At 41.4% G+C, this 16,211-nt stretch overlaps 1 protein-coding gene across 4 annotated transcripts in view; it reads right to left on the bottom strand.

Annotated features, from left to right (window-relative positions):
* SH2D4B (SH2 domain containing 4B) overlaps positions 1-16,211 on the bottom strand; it is a 100,750-nt gene that overhangs the window by 63,391 nt on the left and 21,148 nt on the right. For all 4 annotated transcript variants that reach the window (XM_084997442.1, XM_084997441.1, XM_005671149.4 and 1 more), the window contains one exon: positions 434-593. In XM_084997442.1, the coding sequence (XP_084853568.1) occupies positions 434-593 (160 nt within the window). The remainder of the gene's footprint in view (positions 1-433; positions 594-16,211) is intronic.

Raw genomic sequence — 16,211 nt, 5'->3', positions numbered from 1 at the left:
AGTCCAGTGCTACAGCTCCTCTTTGGCCCCTAACCTGGGAACCCCCATATGCCTTGGATGCAGCCCTAAAAAGCAAAAAAAAAAAAAAAAAAGTGAATTCAAATTGTTCTGCTGTCCTGCAGATAATTCAGTGTAAAAAAAAAAAAATATGTATTATCTCAATAAATCCAACTACATCCATATAGAAAAGGTGCTGTGATGACTAAACAACAAATGTGAAAACTGAGGCCTCAGGTCAGCTCACCACTAACTAGTGAAGCCAAGATTTGAACCCATGAGGTTTATGCAATGTAAGATCTTTGGTCACCTAATCTTAGCAAGCTCAAAACAGCCAGCCAGCTAACTGGCATCTCCTCCCTCCCACCCAGAACCTATTGTCCTTCATTTGAACCCACCCCAAATCTCTGTACTCTGGCCCCATCAGCACTCTCACCAGAGCTCCTTGGCCTCCCTCTGCGCCTGCAGACGCGCTCTCTCTGAAATCAGCTCCTCAGAGATCTCTTCATAGGGCTTGTCGCCAGGGCCTTCTCCCATGATCCAGACCCAGACCTCACCGTCTGCCCCCAGGAGCCACTGGATGTGCTTGTCACTTGCTGCTCCAACAGAAGGAGGAACAGGAAGGAAGAAAAACCAGGTCTGAGTTGTAGTGAGTAAGGAATGACTTAGGCTGCCCAGTGGTACACAGCCATCACACCATCTTACAAAACATGGTCCTATACAAAAGGGACTCCAAAGAGATACTGACCTGAGCCCAAGTCCACAGCCATCTCCCCCTCCCACTCCCTCTAGGGAATAATAAAGCAGCCAAGTCAGCCTGTTGGAGCAGGTGTTCAAGGTTAGAACTGGTGTCCAAAGCTCAGAGATGCTGAGATCTTCAGCAGAGAGGACATCGGGTGAGAGCACTGCACTTTCTGAAGGGGACTTGTGTCACTCCCAAGCCAAGGCAGGTAGGAGCCCATGAGCCTTTTCTCCTATCTATCTATCTATCGATCAATCGATCTATGTTTCTATCTATCTCTGCCTCTACGTGTCTCTTGCCACTGGCTGGAAAGAAGGAACTGGAGATGCCGGTGTTGTGAGATGAAGCAGTCAGGCCCCCGACCCACATCAGTCTGTAATAAAAGCAAGAAATAAACCTGTGTTGTATTAAGTCACTGAGATTTTTCAGTTTGCCTGTTTCAACAGACTCCACTGACAACCATGACTAAGGTGCTTCTGAGACAGGACTCTCAACTAAGTGCCTCTGCCTTAGCAGGGATGTTTGGCAGGCTGAATGGCTGGAGAACCACGGGAGGCAGAAGCTAAACATCTGGTAAAGTTGTTAGACACTGTAACTTAAAAAGCTGGGGTCACTGCTCAGGCGTAGGTTCAGTCCTGGGCCCAGAACCTTCCATATGCCGTGGGTGAAGCCAAAGAAGAAAATTAAAAAATTAAAAAAAAAAAAAAAAAGACAGACCCTCACGCTTTCTGAACCTGCCGCTCTAAGGGAAGAGACTGGAAAGGAGAACATTGGTTGTGGGTGTTGGTTGCGAGAAGCTGTGTTTGGCAAGTTGTTAAGGGAAAGAAATGAGTTCAAGAAAGAACTGAGCGCTATGCAAGAAGGAATGAAAGTGAATAGAGAGAACACAGAAATTTTGAAATTTGAAGGATTGGAAAAACTACCTCCTTTTAGGGCCCAGGGCAGGCTGGTTCCCGAAAGACATGGAACTCCTCTGATGGGCAACCTCCCTGAGGCCCTGACAAACCCTTGGACTGCGTGGCTGCCTGGAATACCTCCACCCAACCTGCCTACCCCAGCTCCTTCACTCAAGGTCAGGCCTTACTGCAGTGTGATGGCTCTCTCAGCCTCCTCCAGCTCCTTGCATTTTTCGCTCATAGGCATTTCCTGAATAAAACCCTTGTGTGATTAATCCCAACCTTGTCTCTGCTCCTCAGAGGAGCCAGGCTACTAAATGCACACTAAGAATGCAATCTCTCACACTTATTTTTCAAAACCTAACACATGCAATCTTCCGTGGAAAGGCAGAGGTATGTACATAAAGAGGCAAAGAAAAACAGTCCCTTTGTAAAATATGTCTAGAGAAGAATAAATGATGGTGCTACTGGCACATGGAAGCACACAGATTGGAAGCCTCCTAAGTTTCTGAGTCTGAGACTTAAATGCCCTCAGGCACCCAACCTGGACGACCAGGAGGCAGTTCTCCGAGGCCATCCTGGCCCGAGGAGGGTGAGATCCTCCACAATTCACTCCAGATACAGCCAAGGGGAATAAGGAACAAGGAGGAGCCTCCAGGGCACAGACAGCATCCATTTGCAGCTGTCCCTTCGCTCTGAGGGCAGGGGGACCCATCAGAAACTGACCTGGAGGATTTCAGGGTATCCAGACTAGTGACTGAGGGGGTCTCCCATGCCCCCTTTCCTGCAGTGGATATCCCAACCCTGCTCCCCCACTGTATACTGTGTCTTAAAGGTGGGCCCTGTTAGGATGGCATATCTTTTTAGCCAAATCAAGACCTTCGAGGGACTCATGCAGAACACGTGCAGACTGTGGGCTTTGGGCTGGGTGCAGGGACCTGGTGAGATTTGTAGGCATCCCCCACTAAGGAGGCAGTGAGTGTATTTATGTGGAGAACAAAATGTGTGACAAGAATCACACTTCGTGACAGTGACTATGTCCAGCACACCGGCTCCTCTCCCTGAGCACAATAGATGGCCACTTTTCTCAGCTTCCCTTCAGTACCATGGGGCCATGTAACTGAATTCTGTTTTTTGGAACTGGGGAGGGAAGTGATTTGTGCCACATTCAACAAATTCAACTAAGGCTGCTCACAACTGATGTGCATTCTCCACCTTCTGTCTGTCTGTCTGTCTCTCTCTCTCACTCATCCACCAGAAAATAAATGACTCTAAGATAGTGGGGAAAAAAGCAGCTTGATCCATGAGTCAGTGTTTGAAAGCAAGCCATGCAGAGAGCTACCCAATCCTCAACAAATTATGATGTAATCAGAAATAACCTACTGAAATTTCAGCATTAATCTATTACAGAAGACAGCATTAATTACCCTGGCTAACATATGAAGGCACTGTTATTATTTTTAGTGTTTTTAAGGCAATATGATAATAGAGGAACATAACTTTGATGATGACTGCTAGAAACAGGGAAGCAACCACTGCTAGAAGTGCAGAACTTCCAGATTAATCGTGGGCAAATGTAAGTGATAGGAGACTTAAAAATCCTGCAAAAATAGTAAAGAGAAAACAACAAAATGTGTGGCTATTACAGTAAACACTGCCAGTTACCTCTTCACCATCCATTCAGCCACCTTCCTCCCTTATGAAAAACTGCAATTTTTAAGGGGAATAACAGAGATCCCTCAGTTTGGGGAGAGGCACGTTTCTACGCCAGCCCCAAAGGACAAATAAAACTGGTCTCAATCCATCATGTAATATTATTCTCATTGACAAGTAATCAATCTAGAAGTGATCGGATGCCCCCATTTCTGACAAAGGAGACGCAGGCAGAAATCCCAATGATAGGCTTTCCTTCTCTAAATAGAAGGTGAAGACTTCTTAGGAGAAATCCTTTCACTCCATGCTCTTTCACTTCACCTCCTTCTTCCTCCCTGGAATGAAGAAATGATGCTAGAAGCAGAAATGCAGAGAGATGAGGCCTTGATGAGTTTGTTGAGTGGCTAAACTAGTCCACTGCAGTACACCTCCAAATTATCCCTTTTTTTTTTTTTTTTTTTTTTTGGCTTTTTCAGGGATGCCCCCATGGCACATGGAAGTTCCCAGGCTAGGGGTCAAACTGGAGCTACAATGATGTGGGATCCAAGCTGTGTCTTTGACCTACACCATAGCTCATGGCAATGCCCGGTCCCTGACCTAGTGATTGAGGCCAGGGATTGAACCCACATCCTCATGGATACTAGTTGGATTCATTTCCACTGTGCCATAACAAGAACTCTCCAGACTTCCTATTATTTAAGAAAAATAAGAAACTCTAGGGAATAAAGTTATGTAATTATTAAATGAAATGTGGCAGTATAAATATGAAATATTTATTTAATTAGGCAACTATTAATCATATATTCTGCTACTTATGGTCAAGCACATCCCTAACTGATACAGACAACAAACAAAAAATAACACAGAAACTCTAAGCCATGAGTATATTCATTAACACAAAAATGGGAATAGGCTTAATTTCCATATTAAAAAAATCTGAGACTGTCAGATATAAATAAAAATAAAATCCAGTTCTGTATTATTGAAACAAAACACACATGTAAAAGAGAAAAGGTTAAAAAATATAGTCAACAGCAGATTGTGCAAAAAGAAAGCAGAAGTAGCAATGTCAGGCAAAGCAAATTCAAGGACAAATGTGTTAAACAAGCCAAATAAGAATATTATGTGATAATAAAAGATGCAACCCACAAAGATATAACAGTCATAAAACTTTATCCTATATACAACATAGCAGACAACTGCATAAAACAAAAACTTCTAACAGTGCAAGAAGAATTTGAAAACGTATATATATTCATAGTTGAGAGTCTTACTCTATTTATTTCAGAAGCTGGTAGACCAAATAGATTTTAAAAATTAATAACATAGAGGATTTGAATAATATAGTTAACAAATTTTTCTTAACAACCACAGAACTTTACGCCTTAAACATTAAGAATATACTTTTAGAGTTCCCATTGTGCCTCAGCAGGTTAAAGACCCTACGTTGTCTCTCTGAGGATTCGGGTTTGATGTTCCACTCAGTGGGTTAAGGTCCACTCAGTGGGTTAAGGATTTGGTGTTGCGGTAAGCTACGGCCTGGGTTGCAAATGTGCCTCAGATCTGGTGGTGCCGTGGCTGGGGCATAGGCCCCAGCTGCAGCTCTGATTCAGTCCCTGGCCCAGAAACTTCCATGTGCCACAGGTGCAGCTGTGAAAAGAAAAAAGAAAAAAAAATAACATATTTTTTTCTTCTGATCTTGCAATTGTGACAAAAATGTTATAGGCCATATTCTCTAATAAAAACAATACAAAAATAGAAATCAGGGAGGGAAGACAGCCATCAAAAAATATCTCCTATTAAGCATTATCTCTGCAGTGGTGTGGGTTCGATCCCCAGCCTGGCACAGAGTTAAGGATCAGGCATTGCCACAGCTCTGGCAGTGAAGCTGCAGCTTGGATTCTCTCCCTGACCCAGAAACTTCCATATGCTATGGGTGTGATCAAAAAAGAAAAAAAAATCTCCTAGATAACCCATGGATCTTAGGGGAAATCAAAACTGAAATTACACATTATCAAGGGGAAAAATTGCAGCAAGAAATATGGGTAGAAGTAACTGTACACTCAAAAGAAAAATCATAGGTTTAAAGGCTTTTCTTTTTGATGTCCCAGTGAAGATAAAACATTGTTCTCCAAACACACAGCAATACAGACACAAAATAACAAGAAAAAAAGGCACAGAAATACAAGAAATGCCTCCATGGACTCCATACCAGGGAAGTGTGAAATCGTGAGCAGAGTAGGTCCTGAAGCAAACGGTGGGCACCAGGAATGTGACTCCCACAGAGAGGAATACAGGTTCTCCAGGTGAGACAAGGGCCTGAGTAGAATTGAGGTCAGGTTGCTGGTTAACGTGCTTGGCAAGTTCAAGAACAGCAAGGAGGCCACCATGGCTGCAGTAGAGTGAGCAAAAAGGACACTGGAAATGCAGCTGGAGAAGCAGCAGCTTCAGTTCATTCCACGTCTAATCATGGTAGACATTGTTGACCCTGGTAAAGACTTTGGGTTTATTCTTAATGAGATGGGAAGCCATTAGCAGTGGAGAGTGGGGAAAGTGGCATAATTTTACTTACATTTAAAAACGCTCACACTCCTTGTTATGTGGAATATAGATGGGGGACAAGAAAACCTGTGGGCCAATGAGCATTTGTAATAGTCCAGCGGATAGACAATCATTTCTTGACTAAGGCAGTCCTAGTGGAGAAGGTATAAAGTGGTTAAGACTTAGGATATATTCTGAAGGAAAAAGCCTTAAATCTATTTGCTTAAATTTTGGATATGAACAGGGAAAGAAAGAGAGCAAGAAAATTCCAACATTTCAGCCTAAGCAATGGAATGAATGGCCATATTACTGAAAGGAGCAACATGAAAGAAACAGCCTGGAAGTTCCTGCTGTGGTGAAACAGGATCGGCAGTGTCTCTGGAGCACAGGGATGCAGGTTCAACCCCTGGCCTGGCACAGTGGGTTAAGGATTCAGCGTTGTCACAGCTGCAGCGTAGGTCACAACTGCAGCTTGGATCTGATCCCTGGCCTGGGAACTCCACATGCCTCGGGGCAGCCAAAAGAAAGAAAGAAACAGCTTGAATAAATCAATTTTTCTGTTTGGGTCAAATTAAATTTGAGATGTCTATTAGACATCCAATAGGCAGTTGAATAAAAGCAGATTCAGGGGAGAGGCTAGAACTAAGATAAACTTTTTTGGAGGCATCAGTATACAGATATTTAAAGGCACAAAAGTGGATGAGAGCAGGTAGAGAGAGAGTTTAGGTAGAAAACAGAGGAGGTCAAAGGGTGAGAGCCCAGCACACTCCACCACTCGGTAGGAGGACCCCCAAGGAGACAAGGACAAAGCCTGTGAGGTAGGAGATCAACCAAAAGAGAGAGAAGTATCCCAGAGGCCAAGGGGAGAAAGAATTTCTGGAAGTATAGGGAGGTCAATCATGTCGAAGGCTACTGATGGGTCAGTGGGATGAAGACTGAGAATTGACCACTGGATTCAACAGCCTGGAGGTCACCAATGACCTTGACAAAGGTGGCCTCATGAGTTTGTGAAAAGGAGCACTTGGAAACTTGGAAACTTTTAGAGGAAAATATAAAAGCACATCATTATCGCTTTGGGGAAAGGAAGAATTTCTTCCATGAGACATAAAAAGAATAAACTATGAGAGACAATGTTGAATATTTGAATATCGATGAAAGCTTAAAATTTCTACACACAAAAAATGACATAAAGACAATTAAAAATCAAGCCACCAACTGAGAGAAGATACTTGAATACACAATACTGTCAAATGATTGCACCAATTAATAAAGCAATAGTAACAGCTAACAACTACAGAAGGCTTTTTTCTGCTAATCACAGTTAACAAATTTTACATGTATTAACTTATTAACGTCTAGAAAAATTTTTCTCTACTGGGTCCTGTGAGAGAAATAAGCCCTATAAAGCATAATTCGAATGACGACTTTTTTTTCTCAGTTCTCCTAAGAATAGTATAGAGGTAGCAACAGTCTAGGTGCATCATAGAAAAGTTAACTCACTGCATACAATATATTCTTTAGGGCAGTCATTATCAAATAATTTGCTCTCAAGACCCATTTATACTCTTTAAAAATACTGAGTATCTCAGAGTTCCCGTCATGGCTCAGTGGTTAACGAACCCGACTAGCATCCATGAGGAAGTGGGTTCAATCCCTGGCCTCACTCAGTGGGTTAAGGGCCCGGTGTTGCCTTGAGCTGTAGCATAGGTCACAAACACGGCTCAGATCTGGTATTGCTGTGGCTGTGGTGCAGGCACGTGGCTATAGCTCTGATTCAACCCCTAACCTGGGAACCTCCATATGCTGCAGGTGCATCCCTAAAAACACAAAAAGACAAAAAAAAAAAAATTGAGTATCTCAAAGAATTTTTGTTTATTTAGGTTAAATATCAAGATTTACTACAGTCAAAATTTAAGCTGAGAAAAAATTTACTATATGTTTATTTAAATAATAGTAAATCATTACATAAGATACATAATATTTTTATGAAAAAGTAGCTAATATTCTCTTTAAAAATCTAATTGGGAGAGCGGCCTTGTTTTCCATTTTTGCAAATCTATTTAATGTCCAGTTTAATAGAAAGCAGCTGAGAGTTCCCATCATGGCTCAGTGGAAATGAATCTGACTTGTATCCATGAGGACACAGGTTCAATCCCTGGCCTCGCTCAACGGGTTAAGGATCCGGTGTTGCAGCGAGCTGTGGTGTAGGTGGCAGACACAGCTCTGATTCGACCCCTAACCAGGGAACCTCCACATGCCACAGGTGCGGTCCTAAAAAAAAAGAGAAAAAATAGAAAGCAGCTGGATTTTCATATCTGCTTCTGCATTCACTCTGTTGCAATATGTAATTTTAGTTGAAGTAGATGAAAAAAATGTTTCACACAGACATATAGTTGGAAAAGAGAAGGAGAAAAATCTGTGATTTTTCCAGGCATTTATTGATAATCTTCTCTGATACTATGCTAAAACTGAAATGGCAGTTTCTTAAATGTTAGTTGTGATGTGAAACCTGAAACCATATCAATGAATTTTTTGTACTTTGTTATATTCAAATTCACTGGTCATGTTAATTTCTTCATTTTTGTTTTTGTCTTTTGTCTTGTGTCTTTTTAGGGCTGCACCCATGGCATATTGGAGGTTCCCAGGCTAGGGTTCTAATCGGAGCTACAGCTGCTGGCCTATGCCAAGGCAACGCTGGATCCAAGCCACATCTGCCACCTACATCACAGCTCATGGCAACGCTGGATCCTTAACCTACTGAGCGAGGCCAGGGATTGAACCCGCAACCTCATGGGTCCTAGTTGGATTCACTTCTGCTGCGCCACAAAGGTAACTCCTTAATTTCTTAGTTTTGAACAATGTATGTTACCACTATGAGAAGTTGGGTGAAAGGTGTATGGAACTTCTCTGAATATCTCTGTAACTCTTCTAAGAGTCTAAAGTTACTTCAAAATAAAAAGGTTTTTAAAAATTTTAAGCAAAATAAAATTAAAATCCATTGGTTTGTTTCGCACTTTGAATGAATCTTTTATTCATGAATGATTTTTGCAATATCACTCAATATTTTTCTTTGGAAAATATTGGTTCACTGGGTCAAGCAGATCTTCCAAATGTGGACCCATTTTATTTTACAATATCATAAAATCATATTTGTTAATATCACTGTGAACCTCAGAGAAAAACCTTCACATATTGGGACTCAAATAGGCTCAATGTGGCTGATACACGTTTTCCAAAACTTCTAATTTTTGCTTGAAAGCCGGAATTTTATCACTGTCATAAATTCTATCAGTTGTTTTCTTTGAAGTGACAGATTCACCTTATTCATTTTCAAATACCCAAGTGTGGGAAAAAAAACCTGAGAAATGTCAGTCTTCTTTTAAGGAAATATGGTGTTCTATGAATGAAGAGGCTAGTTCAGCACATAACTCAGAAAATCATATTGTGCTTTTCCTCAAAACACTCATCATACTTCAGTATGCAGCAGAAATGCTTTATGTATCCGTCCATTTGTCATAAAAACGAATGAGGTACACTGTTTAATCAAGGGGTGAAACCATCATTAATTTTACTGTGAGTGCATGATGATGCAAAAAACAATGAGAGAGTTCCCTGGTGGTCCAGTGGTTAGGACATAGCACTTCCAGCTCTGAGACACGAGTTCAATCCCTGGTCTGGGAACTGAGATCCCATCATGGCCAAAAGAAATAAGGAAATAGGAAGGAAGGAAGGAAGGAAGGAAGGAAGGAAGGAAGGAAGGAAGGAAAGAGAGAAAGAAAATACAATGACTATTGCTGCTAAGATATCAGCAGATTTACCTACTCTTGATTTCACATCAGCAGTGCAAGTGTAAACATGGTGAAATGGGCAAATAACATCTTAGTGTTACTGAGAAAATAGTTTTGACTTTGGACTACACTCGGAGAATCACTGCTAGGATACTTGGGTTTAATTTTATCACTTCTTTTTTTTTTTTTTTTTTTTTTTTTTTAGGGCTGCACCTGCTGCATATGAAAGTTCACAGGCTAGGGATCGAATCAGAGCTGCAGCTGCAGGCCTATGACACAGCCATTGCAACATGGTATCTGAGCTGCATCTGCAACCTATACCATGGCAAAACGGGATCCTTAACCCATGAGCAAGGCCAGGGATCGAACCCACCCACATCCTCAAGGATACTAGCAGTGTTCGTAACCCGCTGAGCCACAATGGGAACTCCCTTATCACAGAATCTTGATTGGAAAAAATTTTTTCTAGAATATACAAAGAATCCTAATAAGTAAATAAGAAAATGATGAACAAACCTACAGGTGGGAAGAGAAGGGCAAATGCTCTTAGTTACCTACTGGTTACCCTCCCACCCTCCTTTCACTGCTTCCTTGTTTTTGGTAGGAAAAAAAGGTGTCATCAAAAGAGCAACATAAAGAGTTCCTGTTGTCACTCGGCAGGTTAAGGACACAACGTTGTCTCTGTGAGGACGTGGGTTTAATCCCTGGCCTCACTCAGTGGGTTAAGAATCCAGCACTGCCACAAGTTTTGACATAGGGCACAGATGTCGCAGTGGCTGTGGCATACACCGAAGCCACAGCTCTGATTCGATCCCTGGCCTGGGAACTTCCCTATGCTGCAGATGTGGCCAAAGGAAAAGCAATATGTTTGCCTAAAATTCGCATTTTCTCAGTTTCAGGTGGCCATGTGACAAAATTATAGCCATTGAACGTAAGTAGAAAGTGGTTAGAGAGTTGTGAGAAATGTTTTGCTGTCCTGGTACAGACACCTCCCAGGCTTTCTTCCCCACTATTCTTCATGATTGGAACACAGATGTATAACTAAGAAGCACAAAAACCACCTGAAAACCCAAAATACAGAGCCACCATCTGAAGACCACAAAAGAAGAGCCAGAGATGTTAATGATATCACAAAGTCACTCACCCAGCTCAAGACTGCCTATTTCTAGATTTTTTTTGTCAGTTGGGGGGGAAAATCTATTTATGAAAGTCCCTGGTGATTGGATTTTTTTGTTGCTCACAGCTTAATACATTCTTGTCAGATTATTGATTGAAACAGACATTTCACCAGAGTGGAAACATAGATAGTAAACAAACACATTAAAGATACTTCACTTCATCACTAATTAGAGATAGGCATAGGAAAACAAGAGTGAACTATCATTTCATTCCTACAAGATCAGAAAGAGTGAAAAAGATTGGTGGGAAAACTCTTGGAAATGTTAAGGAGCAATGATGATTCTTACAAATTGTTGAGGGTAGAAGGCACGGATACAACCACTTTGAAGATTTTTGGCAATATTTAGTAAAGTTGAACATGCTACACATTATTATCAAGGAGTAGTACTTTCAGGTACGTAATTTACAGAATCTCCTGTACACGTGTCTAGAGAAACCTGAACAAGAGGTCTGTGAAAACATTGCCCAAAATTAAAAATTGGAAACAATATAAATACCCAATAAAGGAAAGCAGATAAATAAATTATAATGCAGTACACTATAGGAAAAAAAATAGGCTCAAACAACACAGAGATAAAAAAAACACAGAACTAAAAAATTAAATTCCGATTGCATGTAGTATAAGGTCATTCACATAATGATTAAGCAACATGTTGCTTACAAAATATGTATCAAAGTATGGAAGAGATATAAGAATGATACACATGGAATTTATAATAGGATCGCATACGGGGAGAGACATAGGGAGTAAAATTTTAGAAAAGCACTAAAGTGGTTCTCACCTGTATATGAAGTATTTAAATAAAAACAAAGAAGGCACTATTGTTTACACTGAATAAAGACATTATGGGTCCTTGAGTACTTATTTATTATTTTCTATTTTGCCTATATGTTTAAACATTTTAATGAGATATTTAAAAAGCTTTGTTTTAAAAAAGATATAACATGAATAAAATAAGTTTTCAATCTAAGACATTATAAAAAGAACAAAAAAATATGGAGTTCCGGTGTCATGGAGCAGCAGAAACGAATCTGACTAGGAACCATGAAGTTGTAGGTTCAATCCCTGGCCTCGCTCAGTGGGTTAAAGATCCAGCGTTGCCATGAGCTGTGGTGGAGGTCACAGATGCAGCTCGGATCCTGCATTGCTGTGGCTGCGGTGTAGGTCGCAAATGTGACTGGCTGTGGGTAGGCCGGTATCTGTAGCTCTGATTAGACCCCTAGCCTGGGAACCTCCATATGCCGTGGGTGTGGCCCCAAAAAGCCAAAAGAAAAAAAATTTGCTCTTTGAAAAAAATAAATTATGTTAAAATATATTTATATGTATACATGTGTTATATATATGTTACATATATGCCATGTATAAATATTTATTATGTGTATATGTGTATATATAATAAATATGGCATTAAGAATAAAAAAGACAATGTAAAACAATAAATGATTAAAAGAGAATATCATGTGCTAGTCTGTGTTAATGAATTTGAAAATATAGATATAGGCCTAAATCTTCATGACCTTAAATGAGACAATGGTTTCTTAGATATGACACCAAAAGCACAAAAACAAAAGAAAATAAATATAACTCGGACGTCATCAAAATTTGAAATTTTTTTTTTTTGTCTTGTCTTTTTAGGGCCACACCTGAGGCATATGGAGGTTCCCAGGCTAGGGGTCTAATCGGAGCTGTAGTCGCTGGCCTACGCCACAGTCACAGCAACACCAGACCTGAGCCACATCTGCAATCTACACCACAGCTCACGGCAATGCCAGATCCTCAACCTGCTGAGGATCCTCAACCCATCCCTCATGGATGCCAGTCAGATTCATTTCCACTGAGGCACGACGGGAACTCCGAAATTTGAAATTTAAAACCACTGTATTTCAAAAAATGCCATCAAGAAAGTAAAAGGCAACCCAAAGGGTGGGAGTAAATATTTACAGATCATGTATCTGATAAGGAACTTGTGTCTGGAGTATATAAAAATTCTTACAACTGAACAATAAAAGGACAATTCAGTCAAAAAATGGGCAAAGGATCTCAACAGATCCTTATATCCAAATAAGATATACAGATGACCAATAAGCATAAGGAAAGATGCTCAACCACATGCAAATCAAAACCACAATGATACAGCTCTTCACACTTCCCAGGATGGATTTAACCAAAAAACACAGATAATAGCAGGATGTGGGAAAACTGGAATTCTCATACACTGCCGGTGGGAAGGTAACATGGAGCAACTGTTTTGGCAAACATTCTGCCAATTCCTCAAATTATTAAACATAAAATTATCAAATGACCCCACAATTCCACTTCTAGGAACACACCCAAGAGAAATGAAAAGATATGCCCAAACAAAAACTTGTAAATGAATGTTTATAGAAACATTATTCATAATAGTCAAAAGCAGAAAAAAAACAAATATCCATTAAAACATGAATGGATTAAAAAAAAATGTAGTACATCTATATAGTGGAATATTATTCAGCCATAAAAAAGAATGGCATGCTGACACATGCTACATTATGGATGGGTCATGAAAACATCCTAAGTGCAAGAAGTCAGTCACAACAAATCCACATATTATATTATTCTACTCATTTGAAAGTCTAGAATAGGGAAATCCATAGAGATATAAAGTAGATTAGTGGTTGCTAAGGGCTGGGGCAGGGAGAGAAGATCTGGGAGGTAATAGTTAAAGTGAATGGGTTTTCTTAAGACCATGAAAACACTCTAAAAATGACTGTGGTAATGGTTGCATATCCCAGTGAATATACTAAAAACCATTTAGTTGTACACCTTAAATGGATGGCTTGCATACACTAAGTGGATGACTTTTACCTCAATAAAGCTGTCTTTGACAACAACCAAAAAAGGTCTTCTGGTAATTTATAGGATAAGTAGGGGGGAAAATTAGGGTATAGAGATCTAAACAATATATCAACAAACTTAGCCTAATTGACATTTATAGAACGCTGCCAACTACAGCAGAAAACTTTCAACAAGATAGATCATATTCTCAGCCATTTTTTTAAAAGTTAACAATTATAAATGTTTGAAATCATTTATGATCTGTATTAAGACTCCAACCATGGTGGCCAGACAATAAGCACATCTATGAAATGACAGAATAAAAATAAATGCTCCGTAGGGCCCAAAGTCCCATCATTTTGAAAGAACATTGGGGAAACTGGTGTGGAAATGCACCCAAAGAATTTAAACCCCAAAGTCAAATGCAAAATCTGGTTCCAAATGGAAGAATCCTGGGAAGCTTTGCTGATTTTTATGTGAGAAAAACCTGGAAAGCAGTAATGCTAGCCCCTGGCAGAGATAACAAAGGGGCAGGCAGCCACCAGCAACCTGCTCCTTCAGCCCAGCCCTTGGGAGGAGAGCTGAGACCTGGGTCAGGTTACAGGCAATCAGGAGATAACCAGCTGCTGGCCTTTCTCAGAAACTGTCCCTGCTGGCCTCCAGGTGGAAGGGGAAGCAGTCAGGTGGACAGCTGGGAAGGAGGAGGTGGCCGACATGAAGCAAGGGCGGGGGGACTATGCCTGGGGTAGCTCAGCCCAGCCTCCCCCAGCTGGGGCCATGCAGCAGGCAGGAGAGGGTCCTCCCTCCATCCAGAGCTGAGCAAAATTCAAACAGCCCACGGGCTTCTGGCAGCATTCGGGAGATAGCTGGAGGATCAGGGCCGGGGTGGAGAGTGGGGCGGGGGGTGGGGGGGGGTGGACAGAAGAGCCAGTCTTTATCTGCCTCATCCCCATGGACCCAAGCTCCTCCAGAATCTGCAGAAACCCTGTCCCTCTTTATATGACCCTCCTCAGCCACATAAGAGAGAAGCTCTTTCCCTAAATCTTCATCATTATTACTATGAGACGACTTTAACGTTTGCCAGTATTACTGCTTTCATTTGCAATGATGTGCTTTACTAGTGAGGTTGAATACCTTTCCACATGGTCCTCATGACTGAAAATTTCACTCCAGTGAATGGCTGGCTTGTTCGTGTCTTTTCCCCATTTTTCTATTTCTTTTGTCTTTTGCTAATTGATTTAAAGAGCTTCTATATGTTCTCTGTTTACAAGTCCTCTGCCTGTTATATACATTGCAAATATTTTTTTCAAACTTATCTGCTGTTTTGTTCTTTTTAAAACTCAGTGTGGTATCTTTTATTAAGAAGATTATTTAAGACTGGTCATATTTATCTCTAGTTTCTTTTTTTTTTTTTTTTTTCCCCTTGTTGTGTCTTGTTTTTCCCTCACTCACAGCATATGGAAGTCCTAGACCAGGATTCAAACCCATGCCCAGAGCAGCAACTCAGGCCACCTCAGTGACAACACTGGATCCATAACCTGCTATACCACAAGGGAACTCCCTTCTTTTGCTATTTCTATCATTCTGCTTGTTTTTGCTTTTTCTGCATTGGTCTTTAATCACCTGGAATATGTCATTTCCCATGGTAACAACTGTGAGGAGAAAGATGCCAAGAGTCTCCTTTTACTGAAATAACCGAATTTCCTCCAATTTACCGTAAAAAGTAAAGCCACACAAGGAGTAATGATTTTACAGACACAGGAAGGTCCCACCCACACTCTCATCCCTGAGACTCCAGAAAAGCCGAGGATGGCCAAGCAATGATGGAGCTGGTCCCATAGCCTGGGTCTGTTGGGATCGCTTCAGAAGAGGCTGAACAAACTGCAAGGGCACCTGCCAGCAGAGGCAGATGGGGGTTGGGGTGAGAAAAGGAAGAAGGTGGAGGTAGCTTGGCTCTTCCACGCCCCATGTGACAGTGGACACTTTCCCACTTGTTGAAGCTTTTTGAACTCTCCCAACAACTGGTGGAAAGGGTTGTTATTCCCATTGCACAGGTAATGCTCCAAAGTCACCCCAGTGGAACCAAGATGAAAATCCAGGGGGCTTGGTTCCATTCCACCATCCCAGAGGCATGTTGAAAATAGCATCAACCCCACCAAAAGGTGGAGAAGTGATCTATGACATTGTCATTTGCCACCCTTGAGCCCTTAGGAAAAGAGCTGATGGCACATCCCTTTGGATATGGAAGTCTGGAAAAGTCTGGCAAGGTCTTTGCCCCCCTCATATACCCGTAGAGCTTCAGTGCCTATCTGCAGGGGTCAGATGCTAGGACATCTCTCTAGAATCAGCTGGACAGCCCAGTGTCAGCACAGATACACTTACGATGTTCCTCTTGCCTCACTTCAGGGCTCCCATGGGGAAGCGTACAGCAGCCCCACTGCTCATCTGCTGCCTTCATGGTCCCTCAGACCCACACTCAGCAGCAACTTACCAATTATCTTGGCATAGGGGACTTTCTACCTCTTGTCTACCTTGCACAGGACTCTGGACACCCTCCCCCACTGCCAAACTCTTCCTTTTCTCTCCCCATCACATATATT

The sequence above is a fragment of the Sus scrofa genome, chromosome 14, assembly GCF_054392235.1.
Source record: "Sus scrofa isolate SSC_HxYL_T2T_F1_AM1 chromosome 14, Sscrofa_HxYL_maternal_Yorkshire_Landrace_v2.0, whole genome shotgun sequence".
Taxonomy (NCBI): domain Eukaryota; kingdom Metazoa; phylum Chordata; class Mammalia; order Artiodactyla; family Suidae; genus Sus; species Sus scrofa.
This window is presented reverse-complemented; position numbering and strand designations above follow the sequence as displayed.